The following is a 27,119-nucleotide window of genomic DNA, read 5'->3' on the forward strand; positions in this document are numbered from 1 at the left end:
AGTCCAGTAGAAAGATCTTGGAAAATAAGGGTAAAAATGGTTGTCTGATATTCTTTAGCAAATTATCTCCTTGTAGAGACCACTGTCTCAACAAGGAAGACGAGAACTGGATTGTGGAGATGGTCAACCCCCTTTTTAACAGGTTCCCTCAAGATTTCAGGGCTTTTGTTTTTGAGACTGTTTATGGGAAGGACACACAGAAGAAGGTTGTGGTGGGGGCCTGAGAAAGGATCCGGAATTCCCCCCTATTCCGGTGCTACAATGACAACCGAGAATGTATTCAATGCTTTGACAACAACCAAAAGGCTGACAGTCCATGCTTACTTGATTAGAGCCAGAAAGATGGTGATGATGCACCTTATGGCAGCTAGTTGTGGGATCTCATGATTGTCAAGTGGGCTCCTGTGTAGATTGCCAATAGAGTCAAGGCTTCCGCTGCTTTAACCAACTTAACCTTTGTATATGATGCATATACTTTACGGCTTTGCTGATGAATGAATAAATATTGAGATCTTACCAAAATAGCTTCTTGTTTTTTGCTGTCTCTGGTATTAGCACCACAAGCCTAAGTATACACTTGAAAACTCATGAAAATTAACCAGCATATTAGTATAGATGTCTCGCAATAAGCACCTTTTTATATGCAGTTTTGAGAAATGCACACACCGCTGAAAGCAATTTTTACACAAACACACACTCTTTCATTTTTATGCATACCTTCCTTAATAATCTTTGTAAGCATTGTTTGTAACCTGAAACTGTTCTAAACCTGAAGCACCACTTTAGCTAATGGGGCCTCCTGCTGCCGCTGCACCACCACTGTGCAATTTCTGTTCTCATCCTGAAGCAAAGTTCTTAACCTGAAGCACTATTTCTGGGTTAGCGGAGTCTGTAACCTGAAGCGTATGTAACCTGAAGCGTATGTAACCTGAGTTACCACTGTAATCGCTGACCATTGACCAAGAAGCCTAGGGGTAATGGGAGTTGTAGTCCAGCAACATCCAGGGACCCAAGGCTGAAGTACACTGCTGTAGAGAGGCAAGTCAGCAACTGATGCACTGTTTTGTAATGGTGCTGGTTTCAGTACCAAGAATCTTCCCAAAATGCCGATGCAAATATATTTGCAGTCTAAAGAGCTTAGCAAACAATATTTGGGTTCCCTTCACAGTCATTACATGTTGCAGAGGGAAGATGTGACCATAAGGTTTCTCTTTCAGTTCTCTTACCAAGAACAGAAAGAGTTGCAGATCCTCTCTGCCTCGTGACAATTTCTTCCTGTAATTGGTCAGGTGTGTGGGTTTTTTTAAAACCCTGACCAACTCTCTGTTTTGTGATTGGCAGTTCTATATACAAGGAGGGGTATCCAACCTTTCCTAAGAGAAACAGAATAGCTATATAAAGAGCTGGTGAATTATTGCTGTAAGTGGGAGGAAGACCATCTTTGGCTGGGAGACAAGCTACTTTCTTACCATGGAGCAGACAGTGAGTAACTCTGTTACAATTTATCTGATATGCCTCTATCAAGCTTCTGTTATTATTGTGGCATGTAATACATGTTATGGATAAATATAACATTCATACCAATAAGACATTATCATCATTCCTACTTACAAAACAAGTAGGAATGATGATAATGCTTGATTGAACTTCATTGAAAAGAAAAACAACAACAACAGTATAATTCTACAACATTAGGATTTTGATTTAATATCTATGTGCTGCCTTCCTGACAACAAGGATGAGCTCCAAGCAGCTCAAAACAATTAACAGCTCACAAGATGTAAGATGATTAAATTCAAAGACAAATATTCAAGATTGACAGTAATAAAATTATAGTACAATGTAATCGTTTTAGAACTGGGATCTTATAGGTATATCTTATATCCAGATCGCATTGCACCCTCATGTCACTTGAGTCATAAGAAGCCTCATTGGCATAGAGTGTCTTCTATCAGTTTGGGCTGATGGTCCAGCTACACCCCTATCTGATCGGTATAGCCTAGCTTCTGCAATCTAGTTCTGGCAACCTCTACCAGTCTCAGGGTCTCCACCCACTACTGCTAGCCAGTTAGATCAATTTTCTGGACTCTCAGCTTCCCAAAGACAGTCACCTTTCAGGCAGCAGCATCCTATGACCCTTCCAAAGGCAGGGAGTGGAGCAGAGTGGCTAGAAACACCTAGCCAATGACGCTACTCTCAGTGCCCTCTCTTTTTGTTTTCTTCTGACAGGTGTCCAGAAGTCGGTTGGGTTTTAGCCTGTTGAGTGTGACTTTCCTGCTGTGTTTGACAAGTGGAGCCTTTGGGTCTATAGATCCAGACAAGCTGAAGGCAATCATTGACTACATCAGAGAGTGAGTAATGTTTTGGATTTTTCTGGGGCTTTCCAAGCAAGTGTTCAACACATTTCGAAAAACCCCTCAAAACAAAATCATGGGACTAAAACAAGCAAGAATGTTGGTATTCTGGCCAAATAAAGCATTTTGCTTTCTTACTCATAATAATTTACATTTTAGTATATGTGCTGCCGAAGCGAGCACTTAATAATTTACGTTTTGATTATTTCATACAACATGGAGGAGATTGTTTTGCTTCATGTTATGATGCTGCTACAAGGTGGTCTAAGATAAATGAATAAGATTCTGTCTGTGTATGTATATTTGTGCAGAGGGGAAATGTGTGTGTGTTATGTTTGCTTTCAAAGGTCTGCCCATGTGGTTTTGTTCTGGCATGCGTGCTTTCACATTTTGTCATCTTTAAGTGATATCAGGGTGAAGATGTGGGGAAGGCAATATCATTATGACTGTGAATATTGCAAGGCACATAAAAACTTGTACAGTAAGATGCCTGTAGAGGGAAGCACTGCATAAGGATGGGTGAGCATGTTGATTTCAGGTTCTCATCTTTCCACTGTTCAGTTTTCCACATTTCCAAGAAAAATCACCAGCATTAACGCAAATTTATATTCACATGTTTTTATGCAATTTTCCCTAACACACATATTTTTGCAAAAAATTCCCCCCTAATACAATGATTTTTATGTTATTTTTACAACGTACATGCATTTTTATGCATACTATACCTTAATATATGCATAATTAATTAATTAATTAATTAAATTTCTATTCTGTCCTTCATCCAAGGACCACAGGGCAGGTTATAAAAACACAAAAACATACACCATAATAACAAACAAAAACAATAATAATCCCCTCCTATGGAGCTAATTTTCTCCTCCAATCACCCTCTTAAGTTAGATATCCATTTCCAAATGAGCTTGTTAAGGAAATAATCTGTTCTTATATGGGTAGGACATAACAGTAAACACTAAAGGCATACCTAAATTCCACAGCACTTTAAAAGGTTAGTGGTTCTTCCATTTATATAGTACTTCTAACGTTGTAATGGTCATTTTCTTCTGCTTTCAGAGCAGGTCCTCCAAACTCTCATAGCAATGAAGTCGAACGTTTCCCATCTGTTTTACACCTATAGCCTTTCTTGCCTTTCTGCTTTCTATTGGGGCTTTAGCAGTGAGGTCTTTTCACTTCCTAGAAAACCTGTTTAACGCACTTATCCCCCAAGTTCATGAAAACAAAGCTGCCTTTTAATGGGCTGTAGCAATCTCAATGGTCATTTGTGCAAATTACTTTGCTTGAGAAGTACATTGCATAATTTGGAGAAGTGTGAATTTGGGGGGGGGGGCTTATTTTGGTTTTCAAACTGTTTTGGAAAGTGAAAATTTGGTAGGTTCACCTTTAAATGTGGACTGAATCGCATTCCTCCACCATCCTACCTCTGGGAGAAAGGGCACTGCAGGAGAAACAGGGTGATTTGGGAAGGAACTAACTGGGCATTATGCAGGCCTTGCTGGCTACAAGCCTCAGCCAGTGTGCCCCAAACACAGTAGCGGTGCCATAGCTGAGGTGGTCTTTATTTTTAAAAAACCTTGTGCACTCAGAGCAGCACAATGTCTGGCTTCACTTCCTGGGACGCCCATGGGATTATGCAGCACATAGTCATATGGGTGTCCTGGAAAGTGCTGATGTGCTGAGAGCCTTCTTCTGTTGCAAGCAAATATGGTGCTTTTACTAGCACAGTATTTAAAAGAAAAGGGTATCCCTCCTCTAGGATGCATGTAACCCCTGATCTGCACCACTGGTCTGGCTCTAATGACACTCCTGGTTTTGCTTAGCAAATCTAATTCCAATTAACATGACAAACTACATCATCTTGGGTTATTGGCATCCCATCATCCCCCCAAAACCCCAGCTATCTGCTGTAACATTAAGTTGTGGCTTCTATCCATAAATAGGTAATCACAGATATTGCAGTAGAACTGAAACTTCTCTGCCTCTCCATTCATATGACTGCAACCGAGACTATAATAAAAAATCAAGCCAACATGGGTCAAAAGGAGGAACCTGGTTTGGAATAGTTCAGCATCACTCATTCTCAGCTTTCCTTTGTTTTTTCTTAGGTATGGCATCCCCAATAACCATTATGCTGTGGCTGTAAGACTGGATAACACATACTGCAGAAATCCTACACGGCAGAATTTAGAGACTGCTTTACCTACAAACCAAATGACTCAGATGCAGACGGCTATTAAACAGGAAAATGGAATGTATGACCCAGATCAGATAGGGGATGTTGTTGCAGCCAGGCCAAAGACTCTGAAACGTTCAGCAGAGCATGCTGAATGGCGTTTACTGACCGGAGGCCAGAATAGCCCAGTAGAAAGGATCCTAGCTAATAAGGACCAAAATAGTTGCCTGATCTTCTTTAGCAAATTATCCCCCTGTGTGAACCGATGTCTCAATGAGAATGACATGAGAAACATTGTACAGATGGTCAACCCCCTTTTTAACAGGTACAATGAAGATGCCAGGGCTTTTGTTTTTGAGACTGTTTATAGGAGGGACACACAGAAGGAGAAGGAGGTTGTGGTGGAGGCCTGGGAAAGGATCCAGAATTCCCCCCTATTCCGGTGCTACAATGACAACCGAGGCTGTATTCAATGCTTTGACAACAACCAAAAGGCTGACAGTCCATGCTTACTTGATTAGAGCCAGAAAGATGGTGATGATGCACCTTATGGCAGCTAGTTGTGGGATCTCATGATTGTCAAGTGGGCTCCTGTGTAGATTGCCAATAGAGTCAAGGCTTCCGCTGCTTTAACCAACTTAACCTTTGTATATGATGCATATACTTTACTGCTTTGCTGATGAATGAATAAATATTGAGATCTTACCAAAATAGCTTCTTGTTTTTTGCTGTCTCTGGTATTAGCACCACAAGCCTAAGTATACACTTGAAAACTCATGAAAATTCACCAGCATATTAGTATAGATGTCTCACAATAAGCACATTTTTATATGCAGTTTTGAGAAATGCGCACACCGCTGCAAGCAATTTTTACACAAACACACTGTGGGAATGTTCAGGAATGCAGGAGAGGATATATTGTCTGATTATATCCTTATCCAGCTTGTGTTAACAAGTTTCCAATATCAGCAGAGTAAAACATTCCCCTTTATTTTAAGTTTGCAACGGCAGCGTTTGCTCAGGCTCACTTAAGCCTCTATAATGACTATTCTGGTAATTTCCCCTTATTCCCTCTCAAAATAGAAGACATGACACAGTCCTTTACAAAAGGATAAAAAGAGTTTACCCACATTCTGTTCACAATCAGATCCCAGAAGGCAGACTTAGGCTTAACGAAGTAACATACATTTGGAATCTATCTTATAAGAAGATAGTCCCTTTGTCCTCTCTTGGCTAGGAGCCAAGAGGGCATCTTTCACTCAGTAGATGTTGCTTGTTCAAAGGAAGAGAAGTAAGAGAGAGAGATGGCTGCCCCTGCCCTGTGCTTTTATCATTACCTGCACAGGTGAGGCCACACCCACCTCTAGTCACATGTGGAGGAAGTCTGTCCCAGCCCAGAGGGAAACAGGAAGTTTACCTGCTGGCTGGACAAACATCCCTCCCCATGTCTAAACATGTACACTCTAGGAATGTTGTAATTGACTGCTCTTGTGTTTTACATCCCCCCCACACAGACTTTCATTTTTATGCATACCTTCCTTAATAATCTTTGTAAGCATTGTTTGACTGGAAAACTGCATCACAAAATTAGGACAAACGCAAAGTTCAAAAGATAGCTGTACTTTGGATCACATACTGTTTTGGAAAGTGCAAAAAATGTACAAATTCCTCCCCCACCTCAGCTGTCATAGATAAATACCTGAGACAGGGATGGGGAACCCCAGACCCTTCAAGTCTCTCTATTTGGCCAATGGGACTCTACCCAGCCCCTCCTTCATCCCCTCTCAAATGCTTTGGCCTTTTTGGAGTGCTTCCTTGAACTGTGACAATGCCTCTTGTTTGCTTGATAGAGGATGAAGAGATGTTATGTGGGAAGTAGAAACCTCTGGTTTTTGCTGGGCTGAAATGTAGCTTACTGTCCGCATGGAAGAGTCACATCCATTGCTCCGCCCGCTGTTGTCTCTAGCCACACCCATAGGTACCACTGGGATGTGACCCCTGAAAAACTATGACCCTTGGACTGAAAAGGGTTCCCCCTCCCAATACAATGTGAATCTTTTGTTGAACTTTTTGTATGGATGATGAGATGTGCTAGAGACTTCAGAAGGCTCTAGCAGGCAGGAGAAGAGGTGCATGAAGCTATGCCACTGAGTGCGTGAATGAATGATTGTTGCAGAAGAAGGCTTATGCTGGGCTGAGTACAGATGACCAACTAAGAAACAGTAACTTAGCACAGTGTACATATCATGATAAGGTAAGCAGGCTATCATCCTGCCAAGTAGTGAGAGAGATTTTGCTGATCCACAACATTTCCGGTTACAAGTGGATGTTTGGTGAAATACTTGGTTGGATGGAGTGGAGGCCAGGATTGTGGCATGGATACTGAGGCAGAATCTTGCACGGACCAATTCTACTTGTTTGCGTAGGAGCACAGGTTTTTGCATTACAATGTACAGAGCACAGAAGTAATGTGATAGGACAGGCATAGGGAACCTATGACTGTATCACTATCATTGGGCTACAGCTCTCATCAGCCTCAACCAGTACAGCCAATGGTCAGGGATTATGGAAGTTGTAGTCTAACAACATCTAGAGGACCACAGGTTCCCTATCTCTGTGGTAGGACTTCCATATGCGTGTGTTGTGGGAATACACAACCACACAAGAGAGGATGTGAATCTCATGCCTTAAACATCAAGTGGTTTACTGCAAAAGTGAAAGAACTATCACCTGACTTCCCCCCTGCAACTGTTGGCTCCTCGTGTATACACCTCCTTTGTGATTTTCCCTTTCTTCCATTTCTTATACATCCCCTTCTTAACTCTCAGCTCATCTGAAAGCTCCTTATGCAGCCACACTAGTTTCCTTAGATGCCTCCCATTTTTCTTTCTTGCTGCTATTGATGTACAGTGGTACCTCGGGTTAAGTACTTAATTTGTTCCGGAGGTCCGTTCTTAACCTGAAACTGTTCTTAACCTGAAGCACCACTTTAGCTAATGGGGCCTCCCGCTGCCGCCATGCCGCCAGAGCATGATTTCTGTTCTCATCCTGAAGCAAAGTTCTTAACCTGAAGCACTATTTCTGGGTTAGCGGAGTCTGTAACCTGAAGCGTATGTAACCCGAGTTACCACTGTAATCGCTGACCATTGACCAAGAAGCCTAGGGGTAATGGGAGTTGTAGTCCAGCAACATCCAGGGACCCAAGGCTGAAGTACACTGCTGTAGAGAGGCAAGTCAGCAACTGATGCACTGTTTTGTAATGGTGCTGGTTTCAGTACCAAGAATCTTCCCAAAATGCCAATGCAAATGTATTTTCAGTCTAAAGAGCTTAGCAAACAATATTTGGGTTCCCTTCGCAGTCATTACACATTGCAGAGGGAAGATGTGACCATAGGGTTTCTCTTTCAGTTCTCTTACCAAGAACAGAAAGAGTTGCAGATCCTCCCTGCCTCGTGACAATTTCTTCCTTTAATTGGTCAGGCGTGTGGTTTTTTTTTAAACCCTCTGTTTTGTGATTGGCAGTTCTATATACAAGGAGGGGTATCCAACCTTTCCTAAGAGAAACAGAATTGCTATATAAAGAGCTGGTGAATTATTGCTGTAAGTGGGAGGAAGACCATCTTTGGCTGGGAGACAAGCTACTTTCTTACCATGGAGCAGACAGTGAGTAACTCTGTTACAATTTATCTGATATGCCTCTATCAAGCTTCTGTTATTATTGTGGCATATAATACATGTTATGGATAAATATAACATTCATACCAATAAGACATTATCATCATTCCTACTTATAAAACAAGTAGGAATGATGATAATGCTTCATTGAACTTCATTGAAAAGAAAAACAACAACGACAGTATAATTCTACAACATTAGGATTTTGATTTAATATCTATGTGCTGCTTTCCTGACAACAAGGATGAGCTCCAAGCAGCTCAAAACAATTAACAGCTCACAAGATGTAAGACGATTAAATTCAAAGACAAATATTCAAGATTGACAGTAATAAAATTAAAGTACAATGTAATCGTTTTAGAACTGGGATCTTATAGGTATATCTTATATCCAGATCGCATTGCACCCTCATGTCACTTGAGTCATAAGAAGCCTCATTGGCATAGAGTGTCTTCTATCAGTTTGGGCTGATGGTCCAGCTACACCCCTATCTGATCGGTATAACCTAGCTTCTGCAATCTAGTTCTGGCAACCTCTACCAGTCTCAGGGTCTCCACCCACTACTGCTAGCCAGTTAGATCAATTTTCTGGACTCTCAGCTTCCCAAAGACAGTCACCTTTCAGGCAGCAGCATCCTATGACCCTTCCAAAGGCAGGGAGTGGAGCAGAGTGGCTAGAAACACCTAGCCAATGACGCTACTCTCAGTGCCCTCTCTTTTTGTTTTCTTCTGACAGGTGTCCAGAAGTCGGTTGGGTTTCAGCCTGTTGAGTGTGACTTTCCTGCTGTGTTTGACAAGTGGAGCCTTTGGGTCTATAGATCCAGACAAGCTGAAGGCAATCATTGACTACATCAGAGAGTGAGTAATGTTTTGGATTTTTCTGGGGCTTTCCAAGCAAGTGTTCAACACATTTCGAAAAACCCCTCAAAACAAAATCATGGGACTAAAACAAACAAGAATGTTGGTATTCTGGCTAAATAAAGCATTTTGCTTTCATACTCATAATAATTTACATTTTAGTATATGTGCTGCCGAAGCGAGCACTTAATAATTTACGTTTTGATTATTTCATACAACATGGAGGAGATTGTTTTGCTTCATGTTATGATGCTGCTACAAGGTGGTCTAAGATAAATGAATAAGATTCTGTCTGTGTATGTATATTTGTGCAGAGGGGAAATGTGTGTGTGTTATGTTTGCTTTCAAAGGTCTGCCCATGTGGTTTTGTTCTGGCATGCGTGCTTTCACATTTTGTCATCTTTAAGTGATATCAGGGTGAAGATGTGGGGAAGGCAATATCATTATGACTGAATATTGCAAGGCACATAAAAACTTGCACAGTAAGATGCCTGTAGAGGGAAGCACTGCATAAGGATGGGTGAGCATGTTGATTTCAGGTTCTCATCTTTCCACTGTTCAGTTTTCCACATTTCCAAGAAAAATCACCAGCATTAACGCAAATTTATATTCACATGTTTTTATGCAATTTTCCCTAACACACATATTTTTGCAAAAAATTCCCCCCAATACAATGATTTTTATGTTATTTTTACAACGTACATGCATTTTTATGCATACTATACCTTAATATATGCATAATTAATTAATAAATTAATTAAATTTCTATTCTGTCCTTCATCCAAGGACCACAGGTCAGGTTATAAAAACACAAAAACATACACCATAATAACAAACAAAAACAATAATAATCCCCTCCTATGGAACTAACTTTCTCCTCCAATCACCCTCTTAAGTTAGATATCCATTTCCAAATGAGCTTTTTTAAGGAAATAATCTGTTCTTATATGGGTAGGACATAACAGTAAACACTGAAGGCATACCTAAATTCCACAGCACTTTAAAAGGTTAGTGGTTCTTCCATTTATATAGTACTTCTAACGTTGTAATGGTCATTTTCTTCTGCTTTCAGAGCAGGTCCTCCAAACTCTCATAGCAATGAAGTCGAACGTTTCCCATCTGTTTGTTTAACGCACTTATCCCCCAAGTTCATGAAAACAAAGCTGCCTTTTAATGGGCTGTAGCAATCTCAATGGTCATTTGTGCAAATTACTTTGCTTGAGAAGTACATTGCATAATTTGGAGAAGTGTGAATTTGGGGGGGGGGCGGCTTATTTTGGTTTTCAAACTGTTTTGGAAAGTGAAAATTTGGTAGGTTCACCTTTAAATGTGGACTGAATCGCATTCCTCCACCATCCTACCTCTGGGAGAAAGGGGACTGCAGGAGAAACAGGGTGATTTGGGAAGGAACTAACTGGGCATTATGCAGGCCTTGCTGGCTACAAGCCTCAGCCAGTGTGCCCCAAACACAGTAGCGGTGCCATAGCTGAGGTGGTCTTTATTTTTAAAAAACCTTGTGCACTCAGAGCAGCACAATGTCTGGCTTCACTTCCTGGGACGCCCATGGGATTATGCAGCACATAGTCATATGGGTGTTCTGGAAAGTGCTGATGTGCTGAGAGCCTTCTTCTGTTGCAAGCAAATATGGTGCTTTTACTAGCACAGTATTTAAAAGAAAAGGGTATCCCCCCTCTAGGATGCATGGAACCCCTGATCTGCACCCACATTAAGTTGTGGCTTCTACCTATAAATAGGTAATCACAGATATTGCAGTAGAACTGGAACTTCTCTGCCTCTCCATTCAAATGACTGCAACCGAGACTATAATAAAAAATCAAGTCAACATGGACCAAAAGGAGGAACCTGGTTTGGAATAGTTCAGCATCACTCATTCTCAGCTTTCCTTTGGTTTTTCTTAGGTTTGGCCTCCCCAATAACCATTATGCTGTGGCTGTAAGACTGGATAACACATACTGCAGAAATCCTACACGGCAGAATTTGGAGACTGCTTTACCTAGAAACCAAATGAATCAGATGAGAACGGCTATTAGGCGGCAAAATGGAATGTATAACCCACAGCAGATAGGGGATGTTGTTGCAGCCAGGCCAAGGTTTCTGACATATTCAGCAGAGCATGCTGAATGGCGCTTACTGAACGGAGGCCAGAATAGCCCAGTAGCAAGGATCCTAGCCAATAAGGACCAAAATAGTTGCCTGATCTTCTTTAGCAAATTATCCCCCTGTGTGAACCGATGTCTCAATGAGAATAGCATGAGAAACATTGTACAGGTGGTCAACCCCCTTTTTAACAGGTTCAATGAAGATGCCAGGGCTTTTGTTTTTGAGTTCATTTATGCAAGGGATGCAGAAAAAGAAGATGAGGTTGTGTTGGGGGCCTGGCAACGCATCCAGAATGCCCCACTATTTCGGTGCTATGCAGGTAATAGAGCCTGCATCAAATGTTTTAACCATGACCAATCTGATACCGACAGTCCCTGCTTGGCCAATTAGGGAAAGCCAATAATAGAGTAGTGCCCACCTAGGGATTGCAGTTGTGGCACTTAGCATTTTGCCAAATACACCCCTTCCTCATTCCCATATTCTTGTTTTCTCAAGATTGAGCATTACATATGATCTTTGTAGTCCGTTGCTTTGCTGTTGAATCAATAAAATCTTTGGAGCATATCACAAAAGCTTCTTGTCTGTTTGCTTCTTCTTCTTCTGTTGTACCCTATAATGTGAATAATCACCCACGCCTACAGAAGAGATGTGCAAAGTCATGTGGGGCTGTAGTGTCCACATTGGGGCTGTTAACATGCCCATGCCCATGTGTGTTTGAGAATTCAAGGTTACAATACAATCCAGTGCCCACAGCTGGCATAAAACTTTAAAGCCCAAGGACAATTTGCTGCTGTCTGGAGAAGCAACCTAAGTTAAGGAGAATTCATTGCAACATTGCAATGTCTCTGAAAATCCAGATGTTATATCCTCAGTTGCTAGATTCTGTGCTTCCATGATGGACATTCATTGAAATATGGTTTTATCTTATGCTGGTCTGTAACCAAAATAAAGTTTGATACTGATTGTGATGTCTTGATCTGAAAGACTAGGTCAAGGAAGGGGAGCCCTGGGATCATTGTTGGTGGGGTGCTTGGTTGATCTGGAATTCAGAGCATGTCCCTAAACCCCTTAGCTTAACTCAACAGGTCATTATAAAATAAGCACAAGCTCTTGCAAGGGCACAGAGGAAGAAATTGTTAATATAAACTGGCTGCCCACACATACACACACCTGTGGGTTCTTAATTAGCATATGTGAGCATAAAAGCCTCCTTCCCAACTGATTCAGCCCTACTGATAAACTAACCAGCAGTTGTTTTGCAAATATTAAGAAAAGCACCCTTGACTTCTGTTTTGCCTCCTATTTCCACATGTGGTGGGAATGCCAATATGTGTGTGGATTTTGGAAGGTTATGCTGAAAGAATGTATTATTATAATAACATATGTTGTTGTTCTCAATGTTGTTCTCAATCTTTAGTGCTTGCACTATAGGCATCAACTTTTGCTTCCACACTCCTGATGTGCCACAAATAATGTTGTAAGCATGTCATGTGTACCTTTATAGCTCTGGGAACTGAATCAACTTGCAGCCTAACCTACCTCACAGAGTTGTTGGAAACACACTGCACACCCAGACATACTGGAGATGTAAAAATACACATATTGCATATAATAGTTTGTTGGCAAAACTAGCTGCTTGTTTCAGGATAACTTTTTTTTAAATAAAAAAACCACAATATTGTTTTCCTGCCTAGTAACAGCCGTGACGCTAACTAAACCCGACTTAATTTTTTGAGAATCTTTGTTGTAAAACCCATCTCTGTTCTGGTATATTAGCAGATGGCAGTTAGAATTTGTTTATCAGTCATCACAACCATCACATCCCAATAAAAAAAAATCCTTCCATCTAACAATGCCTTTCTATTCACCTGCCAAACATGAAAGTTCAGTTTGGAATACTCAATGTTAGTTTTTGCTCATTCAGTGCCACTCATTCCCATCATTTTTTGGTGCTCATTCCTAGGTATGGCATTAAAAACATCCATTATGCTGTGGCTATAAGACTGGATCATGCATACTGCGCAGAACCTACACCAACGATCTTGGAGACAGTTTTGCCCAGGAGCAAAATGCAGCAGATGAAGAATGCTCTTGACCACAGGAATGGAATATATGTCCCAAAGCCAATAGGAGATGTCATTGCAGCTAGGCCAAGATTTACCCGTAGTAAAGAGCACGCGGAATGGCGCTTGCTGACTGGAGGCCAGAATAGCCCTGTAGAAAGGATCCTATCCAATAAAGACCAAAATAGTTGCCTGATCTTCTTTAGCAAATTATCTCCTTGTGTAGAACGTTGCCTCAATGAGAGTGATGCGAGAAACATTGTCCAGATGGTCAACCCCCTTTTTAACAGATACAGTGAAGATTCCAGGGCTTTTGTTTTTGAGACTGTTTACATGAAGGATACAGTGAAAGAGCATGAGGCTGTGGTGGGGGCTTGGGAACACATCCAGGGTGCCCCCCTATTCCGGTGCTACAGTAGCAACAGAGGCTGCATTAAATGTTTTGATGACAACCAGTCGGGTGACAGAAACCCCTGCTTAGGCGATGAGGTAGAGACAGAAAGGTAGTGGGAGAGTAGCTGTGGCACCTGATATTTGCCACTTGGCCTCCTGGGCTATATATTGCCCAGATAAGCAAGGTACCTCCTCCAATCCCTGACTTAGTTGATTGAGCATTGCATGTTACATGTTTTCTTTTGTGTTTTTTTTAGTTCTCTGCCATTCTGTTCAATAAATAATTGTTCAGAGCACACCACAATATATTCTTATCTTTCTTGCTGCTTCTGGTATTCCCCTCGCTTTGGAGCACTGGACAGTCATGAGGACCCACAGTCAGTGGCCTAGCGTGTGTGGGGGGACAAGGGGGGCCATGGCCCTGGGCACAGAATCTTGGGAGGTGCAAACTAGGCACGTGCCCGGTGCACGAGCCCTCTGGGTCAGTGCAGAGGATGTTCTTTACCTCTGGGGTCGCCCTGCTCCCGCCCACCAGCTGATTGTCGGCCCCTGTGTGCTAGGCATGGGTGGGGTGTGGGGGTGAAGAGCACCTTCCATGGCCCGTCCCCGCCCACCAGCCAGTGGATGGGCACAGACAGAGTGTGGAGGGCGCTCTTCACCCTTTGCTCCTGCCCCAGCCAATGAGCACCCGCTCGTCAGCTGACTGGCTTCTCAGGCTAGATTTCCCTTAGAATCAAATCTCTTCCCCTACCCTCACCCCTGCTTGACCCTGGTTTCTGTAGTCATATGCTTTGCTCTTGCATCAATAAATGTTCAAAGCAAATCCCAAATGCTTCCTGTCTTTTCTTCTCGACTACTTCTGATGTCGCCCATGCCGTGCTCACCACATCTGGCAGCTGAAACCTGTGGATTCACGAGGAGCTGCAGTGCCCACTATTGCCTGCATGAGAGCGATGCAATGGTTGCGTGTTTGCACTAAGATTGAGATTTTCCCCACATTGTTTGATTCACAAATAAACATTTTAGCATGCTTGGAAGTCTTCGTCTCTGTCTTCTGTTTTACATATAGATGATATCCAGACAAGTGCCTGGAGGATCAGTATCCAAACCAAGACCCAAAACCACAACATCCCTAAAAGCCTAAGCTTCTTGTCTTGGGATCACTAAAATGCAGTATGTTTCAATGGAATCAATTTACAGATTCAGACCCTAACCCTAACCCTGGCCTACTCATGCAGAAGAATTAGTTGGGAATGAAATGGTGTTGGCAGAATGGACTAAACTAGAATGGAGTGTAAGGTGTGTGTGTGTGTGTGTGTGTGTTTGTGTGTATGTATGTATGGGTTTAGCATACTTTCTAGGCAAAAGATTGTACTGTACTGTATCTTACCAGCTCCCTGATTGTTCATGTGCCTTCTCTTACTCATATATTTCCTTCTGTAGTTCCTCCCAGCTTCTACTCCTTTGAACCTCATGCTTGCTTGGTTGATTAATTAATGTCCTTCTTGGAACTAACTCCATTGTATCCCATAGCATTGCTGCAGAGTAGGGATGTAGTTAACGAAACACTGTTGCAAACCCTCCTTGACCCTTTCAAGTGTAATTGCTCTGAGAAGCAGCACTGGATTTAACTGGCAGGTTCTGCTTGTTTCTCTGTCAGGATCCAACTGAAGCCTTGTTATAACTTCCTCATGGTCTAGTATGCCTATTGTCCCTAGGTTTGAGTCTTTTAATTTAGGCAGCCAGTCAGAGATCAGTACACAATTTATATGAGAATTGTTCGTGTTTGAGAAAAACATACAGTTCCTGACATCCTGTTTGTATCCTTGCCAAAAGTCCACTGAACAATATTGTTTGAACAATTCTGTCAAGAGTACCTTTAAAAAGAAAAGAAAAAGAAAGACTTACCCTAGTAGCCAGGTCTCTTATGGTGACACAAGTCTCATTGAGAGCTGCTTCCCAAACAACTTCACCCTCTTTGAAAGTCTTAAGGGTTTGCAACATACGAGAACCATTAAAAAAAATCTAATTATTTCTCATTTGGTGCATAAAAAGGTAAAGGTAAAGGGACCCCTGATCATTAGGTCCAGTCGTGACTGACTCTGGGGTTGCAGCGCTCATCTCGCTTACCAAGCCTAATGTAAGTTACCTGTGTGCGTGTTTCATCTCTACAGCTGTATTGTGCTGAAATGTATGGAAGAGCAGTGGACTGAGAAGGCCATGAATCACAATTAGTTTCGCTTTTTGTCAGCTTTATTTGAAGAGGCCCAGAGTTCTTCCACAGCGTTTTAATTCCCAGAGCGACCTGTGAGAGCATCACAAACAAAAGCACTCCACACCTGTGGGTGGTGAAGAAAGAGAAGGAGAAATGACTCATTTATCACCTTTTGTGTTTGTGTGGCCTTCAACTTGTCTTCAGGCTGTCCATTTATCACTCTGACCTGCTGGTTGGAGATCCAGATGGGTTGGAACATGGTGGGTGGAGGGGACCTTCTTGGGTTTTTTTTTTGGACAACACCCCTTCTGAATGGATAATGCATCTATTCATTTCTGGTGTGCAAAGCAGCTTGGTTCTTTCAGGCTCCATTCATATTCACTTCTTGCTCCCTTCAGCCCTTTTTTTTGGTCAGCTGACCAGTTTGTAAACTAGCTAAATTGAAACTGTGTTGATTCCTCTCAGTTTAACAGCCGTGAAGGTAAATGATCATAAATCCATGTCGTTTGCTAAACTGGTGTATGGGTTGAATCCAGCAAAGTCATTATGAGTAGAGTGACTTTCACAAATGCAACAAAACCTGTCCTCCATCTCCTCCCACTGAGTGCCCCCCAGAACTTCCCAAAATTGTTCTTGAGGGCTGGGGAAACTGCCAGAGCAGGGTTTTTTTGGGGTGTGTGTGTGTGTGTGTGTGTGTGTGTGTGTGTGTGTGTGCAAGGGATGAGGAGGGGGAAGTTCTGTTCTTTGAGCAGAAAGTGTTCCACTCAAGCAAGGACTTCCTCTAAGATATAAGTTGTGTTTGTGTATGTGAGTAAATCAGCATTATTTGTAATGCTGACTGTAGTAAGAGTTAACTGTAAAGTTAGTCCTCTGCAAAGGTTGCAGGAAGTCAGGCTCTGTGACCTTGGAGAGCTGTTGCTTGACAATGCCAGTCCAAGTGGGTCAGGCACAGGTGTTTATCCAAGAGGCAGGACAAAATACAAAGTAGTGGGCAGAAAAGTAGAGCACAAACTTAGATCAGGCAGGAAGTGGGCAAGGGATGTAATGTTCAGGCCAAGAAGAAAGTTCTGAAGCTAATACTTTATAGACCCTGATGGCCAGGAAATGGTCCTTGCAGTCAGTTGATTGAATGCTCAGGTGGGTTGCTACTGCAGCCTAGATCATGTCATGTAGTGAAAACAGAGCACTCAAGTGCAAGTTGTAAAGCACTTAAGCCTCACAGTCATCTGCACTAGAACATAAGAAGAGCCAGCTGGATCAGGCCAATGATCCAGCTAGCCCAGCATCCTGTTCTCAACCATATGCATGTGGAAAGGAAGCAGGACCTGAGCACAGCAGCACTCTCCCTACCTGTTGTTTCCAGCAACCGGTATTGAGATGCTTCTTAAGATGGAGGTAGCACATGGCTATCATGATTAGTAGTCATCTGAACAGATGCATATCATCCCTACGCTGCCATGCCACTTTTAGCTATATTTATCCTCCTGCACAATCAGGGTTCTCAGTAGAAGAGGGAATTCTAATCAAGTCCAGTTAAAATCTCCCTGCAGCCTTTCATGCTTAGCACAGGAAGTTCAGGAGAGAGGAAGGAGAAAGGGTGCTGCTTCCCTTCCTCTGTCTATCTGAGCACACGTTTTTAATGTCTGATGAGGGTTAATGGCTACTGGTTCTGATGGCTTTAGGCTACTTCCAGCGTCATAGGCAGAATATCTCTGAATATTAATTACTGGGGAACAAAAGCATGAGACAGCTCTTGCCCTCATGGCCTGCTTTTGGGATTCTTAGAGGCATCTGGTTGGCCATTGTGTGTGAAAGATTACAAGGGCTTTTAACTGAAACGTCACTATATAACTATATTACACCCAACACACACACACTGACAGGACATGCAGAAACTCTCTAGATGGATAAAGGAATTTCAGCACAAATACCACTTGCAGGGAACCACAGGTGGGGAGACTGCTTTTGCACTCAGGTCCTGCTTCCATATTTCCCATAGACATCTTGTTGGCCACTGTTGAGTACAGTGATACCCCTGGCTACGAACTTAATTCGTTCTGGGAGTCCGATCTTAACCTGAAACCATTTTTAACACGAGATACCACTTTAGCTAATGGGGCCTCCCGTTGCCACTGTGCCACCAGCACGCGATTTTGGTTCTCATCTTGAGGTAAAGTTCTTAACCTGAGGTAATACTTCCAGGTTAGTGGAGTCTGTAACCCAAAGTGTTTGTAACCCGAGGTACCACTGGGCTATGATGGCATGATTTAACAGTGCTTTTCTTTTGATATTTCACACCTGAGTTTCTGTTTCAGTATCCAGGCGATACTATCTGTTTACCTAGACCATGGGTAGGCAAACTAAGGCCCAGATGCCGGATCCGCCCAATCGCCTTCTAAATCTGGCCCGCGGACGGTCCGGGAATCAGCGTGTTTTTTACATGAGTATAATGTGTCCTTTTATTTAAAATGCATCTCTGGGTTATTTGTGGGGCATAGGAATTCATTCATTTCCCCCCTAAATATAGTCTGGCCCCCCACAAGGTCTGGTGGACAGTGGACCAGCCTCCTGCTGAAAAAGTTTGCTGACTCCTGGCCTAGACTCACATTTGTAAACACATTTGCTTCTTATATCATTAGCAAACCACACAGATGAGGCAGTGGAACAATGTGTTCTTAAAAGAAAGGGACAACATAACTGGCACTCTCATGCTAGTGGCAATGCTCTTTCACAGTATTAAGCTGATATTCCCAAAGCTGTCAAGAACCATTTTAACATTTATAAACCTGCCCCTTCTTCCCTCCTCACACCAAGCATTGCCTGCCATCACTGAAACAACCTGAGAGTTTCAGTATCTCCTTTTGAAATGGTCAAAAGCAGTCTCTTTCTCAAGTTGCATTGCAACAGAAGAGATATGTATTCACACAAGAAATGGCATTCATGATGTGCTTTAGTAATATAGTTCAGTTGTATGGCATAACATTTGTGATACCTGGCAGATGGCCTTTTGGCAGTCAGAAGATTGCTCTTGATAGGATACAGGAATGGCTGGAGCGTTGACCTACAGTGTCCATGAACCTAGACCATTTGTCAAGCTGGCGGAGGTTGATGGAAGTTGAAGTCCAACAACATTGGGAGCGCCACATGTTTCCCATCCCAGGCTACAGAGTGGCTCAATGTAACTATTGGGAAATTAACGGATCTCAATCCATCCTATTATTCCACCATAATCATTGGTCTGAGGTGACCTGACAGCTCCTGGAGAAAATGGCAAAAAGCCACAGGTGTTCTGTAGGAGAGGAGGAGAAAAATGATTTATTTGCAGCTGTTCCTCTAGGAGGGAGGGAATATAAATTTTGGCAGGCAAGTTGATGTGGGGAGCGGGCAAATAGAGATTATATAGAGAAGGGAACACATCACATTTCACTTCTTATGGACTTACCGACGAGCTGAGATGTTTGCTATCCTGGGATTCCTTGCATTAGGCTGCAATCTCCATACAGTCCACACAGTAGGCAAAGGTAATACTGATGCCAAGAGATGCTTCTAGGTTTTCGAGCTGTGTCTTTAGAGGGCTATTGCTGAGGACGGCTAGAGTGATGCAGCCCCCTCAAACAGCAAATCTGGGGTTTGTCATGAGGAGGCAGCAAATTGTTAGTTATTTATTGGGTTTTATGATGGGGAGAGCTGTTGATGGGGTTTTCTGCTACAGGTGACAAAAGAGGTTTGGAGACTGTGCCACTTGACTTAGAGGGGAGCATCATTTGCTGCTCTGCCTCCACATCACAGTAACTTGGGCTGGTTATGCGTAAGGTGCCACCATGTCCTAATTTACCGTCTTAGAGATGAAGAACCACTAGATAGGAGAGCAGGGCCTTGAAGTCCTCCATCAACAGTTAGCCCTGGGACAGGTACTCATGCCAATCTTCCATACTATGGTGAGGTCTACTGTATATCCATTTTAAATCCTAGTAATAATTTTCTAAATTTTCAGTTGCATGCCAATATGTAAACATGTGCAAACTTTGTCTATCTCTGTCCTTTTTGCTCTATGTTTTGGTGATGCCTAAACTGGCTACCCTAGCTCTGTATGCACTCTTAGCTTCTCGCCCCGCTGTTTCCTAACAGGACTAGGTTTCCTAACCGCTAACTGTTTCCTAACAGAAAGGCACAAAATTATTCGTATGGGCTGAGCTTTCTAGATTTAATCCATGGAAAGAAATGGGGTGGTTGATGGGAATTTCGCTGTTTCGGATTGTATTTGCCTCTCCAGTAAAGCTTCTCCCATACAATCCCAGACTACTTTTCCCTTTTATACTGAGATAACGATTGGGTCACCCCAGGTCAGTGGGCCCTCAGCTAGTGTGCCTGACATGGCTGACCTCTGGCATACTGCCAGGAAACATATCTCAAGTGATATGTTGAGTTCAGGTGATGTGAGGCTTAACAGGTCTGGCCCAATTATAAATGAATATGATAAAACCTGATGCTTGCTGTTGGGGAGACCAGATACAGTGCCAGCCCAGAGTTCAAATGGTACCTACCCACTAGGAACACTTTTAAAAATGTTGCACCATTCAGCTAATCATTAGGACTTGTACAGCTTCTGTTTTATTCTGCCATGATTTTGATCAATCCCATTTGCTCGATTTTCATAACTGTAGTAATGCTGCTGAACTGTCAGAAACTGGCTTGGTGAATTGTACATTTAGAAACGTTTTTAGGAAATTGTTTCACTAGTCAAAATTTATATCAAATGTTGTTGCTCCTATCATCAGCTGCGCTGAGGGTTCCTGGTGGCCAAGAAGTGAAAAAAATAAGAAAACCAATAAAAGGAATCCAATTGAATAAATATGCACATTTTAACTAGAAGCCAATATAGTTGGGATTTCTAACACACATTTTATTTATAATACAGTTTTTCTTTTTAACACGTTTTCAGGTGTTTTTCCTTAAAAAATGTAAATGTTTTCATTGCCAATTCCATTCATTTCAATGCATCAATTGATTGCAATACTCCCCTGATATCCAGATGAAGTTTTACATAAATAGGGGTGTCCTTAATCTCAAGGCAGGAGAAACCCCACACCTGCAGCAGAGATGAATGTGGAGAACCTTTTTCCATACTCAAGTGAACAGGGCTATATCCTGCTACTTTTACTTGGCCATGATTCTTAGATTAGCTTATACCAACAGCCTCTCAATTTCTTACTTTTCCTTTAAGGTTCTCCATCTTGCAGCTTCCCTTTCATTTTTGATGGTAAATCCTACTCATCATGCACGAAGGATGGGGCTATTGATGAACAGTTGTGGTGTGGCACAACTCCTAACTATGACAAGGATGGCCAATGGAAGCGCTGTTCTCTCCAAGGTGGGTAGTCCATAATACTGCTAGAATTATTTTTTTTTTCCTGAGCAGTGACTCAAGCTTTATATGATGCCTTAATAGTGATGGGCGAACCTTGTTCATTTCAGTTTCTCATTTTTCTCAGCCATTAAGTTCAGTTCTATACATTTCCACATCAGTTTGCAAATTTTCTCTCTCATGCAAGTTTTGCCAGCATTTTAGTAGAAATTTCTCCCAATTTTGACTTTTATTTTTGTCTGAGAATTCCCCAATACACACACTTCTCAAAGCATTTCCCATGAATATTTTGTATTTATGGAATTTCACAAATATATGGATATGTAAGGTCTCTGCTGCCTGGCCTACCTCCCATGTTCTTGGTAAGCAGCAGTGACGTGCCGCACTGAGAAGTCAAGTGAGCAGTGCCACTTTTTCCCATGCCACTGGCACTACTGTTCTTCACATTGTGGCTTGTTCCTTCCACATTTTCAGAGTACGGTGGCAACTCTGGAGGCAAGCCCTGCATTTTCCCCTTCATCTACAAGAATCGGACATTCTACACCTGCACTGATGAGGAGAAAGGTGTATTCTGGTGTGCCACCACGAGAAACTATGACAAGGACCTTGAATGGAGCTTCTGTGCTGACATCAGTAAGAAAACTGAGGGACCATGACTGCAATTAGTATTGGTACTCCAGAGGGAAATGGGAGATAAAGACTTCTGAGTCATCAGTTACAATATTAAGGGAGACCTGGTGAAAGAAAATGTTTTTTCATGATTAAGAGAAGACTCAGAGGGCAAGGTCAGCGTCAGGCAGGGCCAGCTCCAGGTTTCTGGGGGCCCTGGGGCACAAGGTATCAGTGAGCCCCTTGGCTTTTCTCTCTTTCCTCCTCAAACCACACCCATCCCTCTTGACACCACCTATCTACTATGGTAAAATATATGCCTACTGAATTATACATTTGAGCTTTAGTTATCACTGACTGCATTTTTTGCCTTCCATTACCATTCAGCTCCCAACTTGCAATGTTGTTGTTTCGCCTACAGTACTTCAAACCCATTGTTGTTATGATTCAAATGTCTTACCTGGTCTTTACTACAGTGGTGCCTCGCAAGACGAAATTAATTCGTTCTGCGAGTTTCTTCGTCTTGCGAATTTTTCATCTTGCGAAGCACGGTTTACCAAAAACCTCAAAAAAGGCTACCACACCGCGTGCTAGGCGTTGCTCTTGCAAGACGTTTTCGTCTTGCACAGCAAGCCCATAGGGAAATTCGTCTTGCGAAGCAACTCAAAAAACGAAAAACTCTTTCGTCTTGCACGTTTTTCGTCTTGCAAGGCATTCGTCTTGCGAGGTACCACTGTATAAGGTCCCAGGGCAAGTTACAACAACATAAAATACGAGCTTATAATCTGTTAGAACCAGTGCTTTTTTTCTAACAAAAATATGTTTAGGGCTACTCTCATTTTCCTACTCATATTGAAATACTGACCCTCAATGAGGCCAAACTTAGATTCACAAAATGTTTAGGGGTATGCGTACCCCTGCATCCCCCCAGAAAAAAGCACTGGTTAGAACAATATACAATCAGAAGAATAGGTGAGTTCTAAAAAGTGTGTGTGTGTGTGTTTTGTGACAACTTGCCAAATTGTAGTTTGGGAGAAAAAGAATCCCTTATAGTGGCATGTATTCTGGGAAAAGGAAGCAGATGTGTGCAGAACAGTCTATGGCAGGGGTGGTTGACCTATGATTCTGTTATTGTTGTTGTTGTTGGACTCCAACTCCCATCAGTCCCAGAGAGCATGACTTAATGGTCAAGGAAAGATGGGAGTTGTAGTCCAGCAACATCTAGAGGGCCATCAGTTTCCCACCCCTGCTTTATGCTCTTGAGAACAGGCTGAGTTGAGTGTTTTACCCAGGAATCCAAGTTGAACACACTATCCACTGGAGTACACTTGTATTTAAGCTTCTTGTATCAACATTTCCCTAAAGGGTAGGGGGAACACTGTCTTTGTCTCCCCTCCTCAGGACTAGATGCCAGTCCCAAGGGCCCGTGTGTCTTTCCTTTCACCTACAACAGTACATCCTACTCGGCATGCACAACAGATGGGATTTCTAACAAAAAGCCCTGGTGCTCCCTTACCAACAACTATGACATTGACTTGAAGTGGACTTACTGTGAGCCCTCAGGTAAGAGAAATGACTACTAACCATGATGGCTACTCTCTGCCTCTATGGGTGGAAGCAGTACTGCTTCTGAATCCCAATTGCTGGAAGCCACAGGAGGGGAAAGTGCTGTTGGGCTTGGGTCTGGGTTGTGGGTTTCCCACGGGCATCTGGTTGGCCACTGGGAAAACAGGATGCTGAACCAGATGGGCCGTTGGTGTGATCCAGCAGGCTTTCCTTACATTCTTTTGAAAGCTGTAAGCTTGGTAGGAAAGAGGCTGGATCCCACCAGGAACACTTTTCTGTGATCCAGCTAGAGGTGATGACAACAGTTAGGTCTGTTTCACCACAGGACTGCTCCAATCATATAGAAAGGGGAGATTTCCAAAAGGGGTGGGCAGGATCAGAATTTCTGAACCTCACCACTCAAGCCTACCTCTTAGTTCCCTCAACCTCTTTCTGCAAGCTTCCCCCATCTGCCGGCTGAGGACAACTACAGCATCAAAGTGCAGTGGAGGAGAGAAGCACTCAGGGAGAGAAGTTATGGGGAGGGCTGTGTGCTCCAAACTGTGCATCCTTTCTGTCAGTCACCCCCCCACACCTCTCCTTTCTATGTGACTGTAGGAGTCTTGTGTTGAAGTACTACTTCATACCTACTTTGGCCCTAGGAAGACTTGGCCTAGACTAGGAATTTTTGCATGACACTATTTTTATGGTTGAAGACATTGCTTTTGATGCTCCAGGGGCACTCTAGGAGAAAGAAAATGGTACCTGGAGAATGCCAAAAATATGGAGGGGAGAAATTTCAGCATGAAACATGGTTCTTTTAACATTCCATCTTCGTTTCACCCCATTTTCTTGAGGAGCTAATTAAGAAGGTAGAACCCCATTTAGCCGTGTTGTAGTTTATACTGGTGTTTTTTATTTATCTTAACTGACCTATATTTTAAATAATTCTTAACACTGTTGTCATTGTGAATTTGAGATATATTCATGAAAATTCATCAGCATTTTGACCAAATTTATCTTTTGAAGCAATTTTTTTTAGTAAATAGCATATTTTTTTGAAAGCAATTCCTCATAATTTAATGCATACTTGTATGCAATTTTCACTAATATATTCGGTTTGATATACACACATTGGTTGGAGGACTGTATTACAAAATTCAGGGAAGTGCGAATTTTGAAAGATAGATTTGTTTTGGTTCTCATATTGTTTTGAGAAGTGCAGATTACTTATTAAAATGCAAGCAAAATTAAATGTCTCTTCCACCCCTTGGTCCAATTCAGCACAACACAGTTTCACATGTTCCTACTCTAGGTGGTCTACAAATCCTCACATTTGCCTTCTTTTTATTTTAAAATCCAGGGCCAGCTCCAGCTTCAGAAAACCCATTATGTGTCTTCCCCTTTATCTACAAGGGCAAGTCCTACAGCACATGCACTAGTGAAGGCATGAGTGATGGGAAACTGTGGTGTGCAAACACCAGTAATTATGACGTTGATAAGAAATGGGTGTACTGTACTGTCACAGGTAGGAGGAAAGCAGCATATATGTTTGCGTTGGGTTTGGTGGAAGGGATCCAAATGGGTATGAAAGGTACACTGGTCTTGTTTTGGAGGAAGGGCAGTGCATATATTCAATAATAATAATAATAATAATAATAATAATAATAATAATAATAAATAAATAAATAAATACAACTGAGAAGAGAATAAGTACATCACTTCTTCTGCACACAACTACACAAAAAGTTATTTTTACGCATGTGTGAACTGACAATCAGTATCCAAGCACTGGGGCATATAGCCAGACAACACAGGTATTGAAACTGGCAAAGGGTTTGACTTGCACAGTGGCTTCCCTATGCCCTCGTATACGTTAATTACAAGGTAAATCTTAACCATCACCCTGCAGAGCCACCAGGGAAGCAAATGGGCAGAAAGGTTCTAATCTGTGCCACACAGCCTGCAGCAGACTCAAATGCCCTGGATAGTCATGACAACTATCAAATTCTGACCTGCACATGACTTTGTTTGTAGCTTGCCTTTCACCTTGACAACCCTTTCCCTTTGACAATGCACACAACTCAATGCCCCGGCCTATAGGAAGGTTTCTAACAGTGCATCAAATCATAGTTTGATTCCGTGGCAGAAAATTCATGATGCGCACAGTGCAATCCATGCTGGGATACAGACTACAAGCATGCATAATGATCTTCTCTTTTGGTCTTGTGAACTTTGCCTCCCCATTCCTGCTCAGATGCAGCTGCTGAGCCCAAGGACCTTTGTGCCTTTCCTTTCATGTACAACGGCAAGCTCTATGAGTCCTGCACAACACATGGGATGTCCCAGAAGAAGCCCTGGTGCTCTCTCACAGCAGACTATAATGCGGACCTGCAATGGACATACTGCGAGCCTTCAGGTACGAAGGATGGGAGGGGCAGGAAGAAGTTTAGTGGTGAGAGATGGGATGCCAGGTAGATTACACAATACAGAGCAAGATGGAGGCAGCTTCCTGTGAATGCTTGTAAGAAGGCGGCACATCCCACAGAATCCTTTTTCCAAAAGTGCAAGCCAAACTGGATGTTTATGGCAGAGTCTCCCTGTGTTGAAACATAGAACTACTTCAACCCTGTAGAAAGGGCATGCCCAATTTCAACAAGAAAAGTGGTGGATAGGTGAGAAATACTGAATTCTCCCAATTTCTGCCATTCACTTCCTTTTCCACATATGAGATGTGAGAGGTGAGGCTCTAATATAGCCATAATATGTGGCCATGAATGTATGGAAATCCAAACAGGCCAATTAGAATGATTTTTCTTCTTCTATCCAACCATTCCTAGCAATACAACTACTGTCAGAGGCAGTTCATATGCCTGGGGTAACCAGTGTGTTGTGCTCACCAAAGTTAATTCGTTCTCCACCCACCATGCCACACCCCTTAATACCAGGATCTTGTTGGGCTTTTGGCCTGATCCAACAGGGCTCCTCTTTATTTTCCTTATGTGAAAAGGGCTGCTTTTATATATCTTGGAATATATTCTGCTTCAGGGAGGGTTGGAAAGTTGAGGTTGATGGTTTCTCTAGCACTAGGATATCTCTGATTAACTCCAATCCCTCCCTGACATACTGTATATTTCTTTTGCATGGTAAAAAAATCAGGCCCTGACGAGGTTGCGGAAAGTCCACCTTGCATCTTCCCATTCATCTTTAAGAGACAGTTTTACTACAGCTGCACCACAGATGGGCGGAGAGATAAGAAGCCATGGTGTGCCACCACAGGCGACTATGATACAGATAAGAAGCTGAAGTTATGTCCGGAAGAGCCAGGTAAGAGAAGCTAAAGGCAGGAGGAAGAAACAAGCCAAGCAGGGGCCATATCTATTTATTTTATTTTGTAGACTCATAAGTCACATTAAAAACAACAACATGTGTGTAGGGCTCCTACAGGTAGATCAGGCTGTGCTGCTGGCCATATCCCTGAGGTTGTGCCTTTTCTAGACCACCCCTTTGTCAGGGATGGAGAATCCTTTTCAGACAGAGTTCCTTGTTACTTTCTGGGCAATCTTCCAGTGGTGAATGAAACCAGAAGCAAAAGTGGGTGGAGCAATGAATGTAAATTTTCTCTATTGTAAGATAGGCTAGTTTTTGCACATGTTCATTTACCCTTCTCTATCCTCCATCCAGCCAAGTGAGAGGCATTATCAGAGATGAAGTACATATTCCAGCTTGGTAAA

General features: G+C 42.5%; 3 protein-coding genes across 4 annotated transcripts; all 3 read left to right on the forward strand.

Annotated features, from left to right (window-relative positions):
* The first annotated feature begins 987 nt into the window (after nucleotides 1-987).
* Nucleotides 988-5,207, forward strand: LOC128399441 (uncharacterized). The gene is made up of 4 exons (XM_053360913.1): nucleotides 988-1,020; nucleotides 1,342-1,482; nucleotides 2,230-2,351; nucleotides 4,475-5,207. Exons 2-4 carry the CDS (start codon nucleotides 1,471-1,473, stop codon nucleotides 5,061-5,063), a joined length of 723 nt encoding a protein of 240 aa, XP_053216888.1. The 5' UTR covers nucleotides 988-1,020; nucleotides 1,342-1,470; the 3' UTR covers nucleotides 5,064-5,207.
* Nucleotides 5,208-7,720: 2,513 nt separating this feature from the next.
* Nucleotides 7,721-14,071, forward strand: LOC128399648 (uncharacterized). Of its 2 annotated transcripts, none has more exons than XM_053361290.1 (4): nucleotides 7,721-7,753; nucleotides 8,065-8,205; nucleotides 8,953-9,074; nucleotides 13,159-14,071. In XM_053361290.1, exons 2-4 carry the CDS (start codon nucleotides 8,194-8,196, stop codon nucleotides 13,763-13,765), a joined length of 741 nt encoding a protein of 246 aa, XP_053217265.1. In that variant the 5' UTR covers nucleotides 7,721-7,753; nucleotides 8,065-8,193; the 3' UTR covers nucleotides 13,766-14,071. The 2 variants fall into 2 exon arrangements, with proteins under 2 accessions (XP_053217265.1, XP_053217266.1); XM_053361291.1 differs by lacking the exon at nucleotides 13,159-14,071 and adding an exon at nucleotides 10,994-11,646 and having other exon boundaries at nucleotides 7,736-7,753.
* Nucleotides 14,072-19,670: 5,599 nt separating this feature from the next.
* LOC128400316 (matrix metalloproteinase-9-like) lies at nucleotides 19,671-25,410 on the forward strand. Its single transcript, XM_053362469.1, has 6 exons — nucleotides 19,671-19,674; nucleotides 21,091-21,237; nucleotides 21,706-21,864; nucleotides 23,242-23,403; nucleotides 24,749-24,913; nucleotides 25,298-25,410. Exons 1-6 carry the CDS (start codon nucleotides 19,671-19,673, stop codon nucleotides 25,408-25,410), a joined length of 750 nt encoding a protein of 249 aa, XP_053218444.1.
* The last annotated feature ends 1,709 nt before the right edge of the window (nucleotides 25,411-27,119 follow it).

The sequence above is a fragment of the Podarcis raffonei genome, chromosome 13 (genome assembly GCF_027172205.1).
Source record: "Podarcis raffonei isolate rPodRaf1 chromosome 13, rPodRaf1.pri, whole genome shotgun sequence".
Classification (NCBI taxonomy): Eukaryota; Metazoa; Chordata; class Lepidosauria; order Squamata; family Lacertidae; genus Podarcis; species Podarcis raffonei.

Coding starts and splice junctions, on each gene's coding strand:
- LOC128399441 (XM_053360913.1), top strand. Junction 2,352..4,474: donor ATCATTGACTACATCAGAGA/GTGAGTAATGTT, acceptor GTTTTTTCTTAG/GTATGGCATCCCCAATAACC.
- LOC128399648 (XM_053361290.1), top strand. Junction 9,075..13,158: donor ATCATTGACTACATCAGAGA/GTGAGTAATGTT, acceptor GCTCATTCCTAG/GTATGGCATTAAAAACATCC.
- LOC128400316 (XM_053362469.1), top strand. Junction 21,238..21,705: donor GAAGCGCTGTTCTCTCCAAG/GTGGGTAGTCCA, acceptor CCACATTTTCAG/AGTACGGTGGCAACTCTGGA. Junction 21,865..23,241: donor GAGCTTCTGTGCTGACATCA/GTAAGAAAACTG, acceptor TCCCCTCCTCAG/GACTAGATGCCAGTCCCAAG.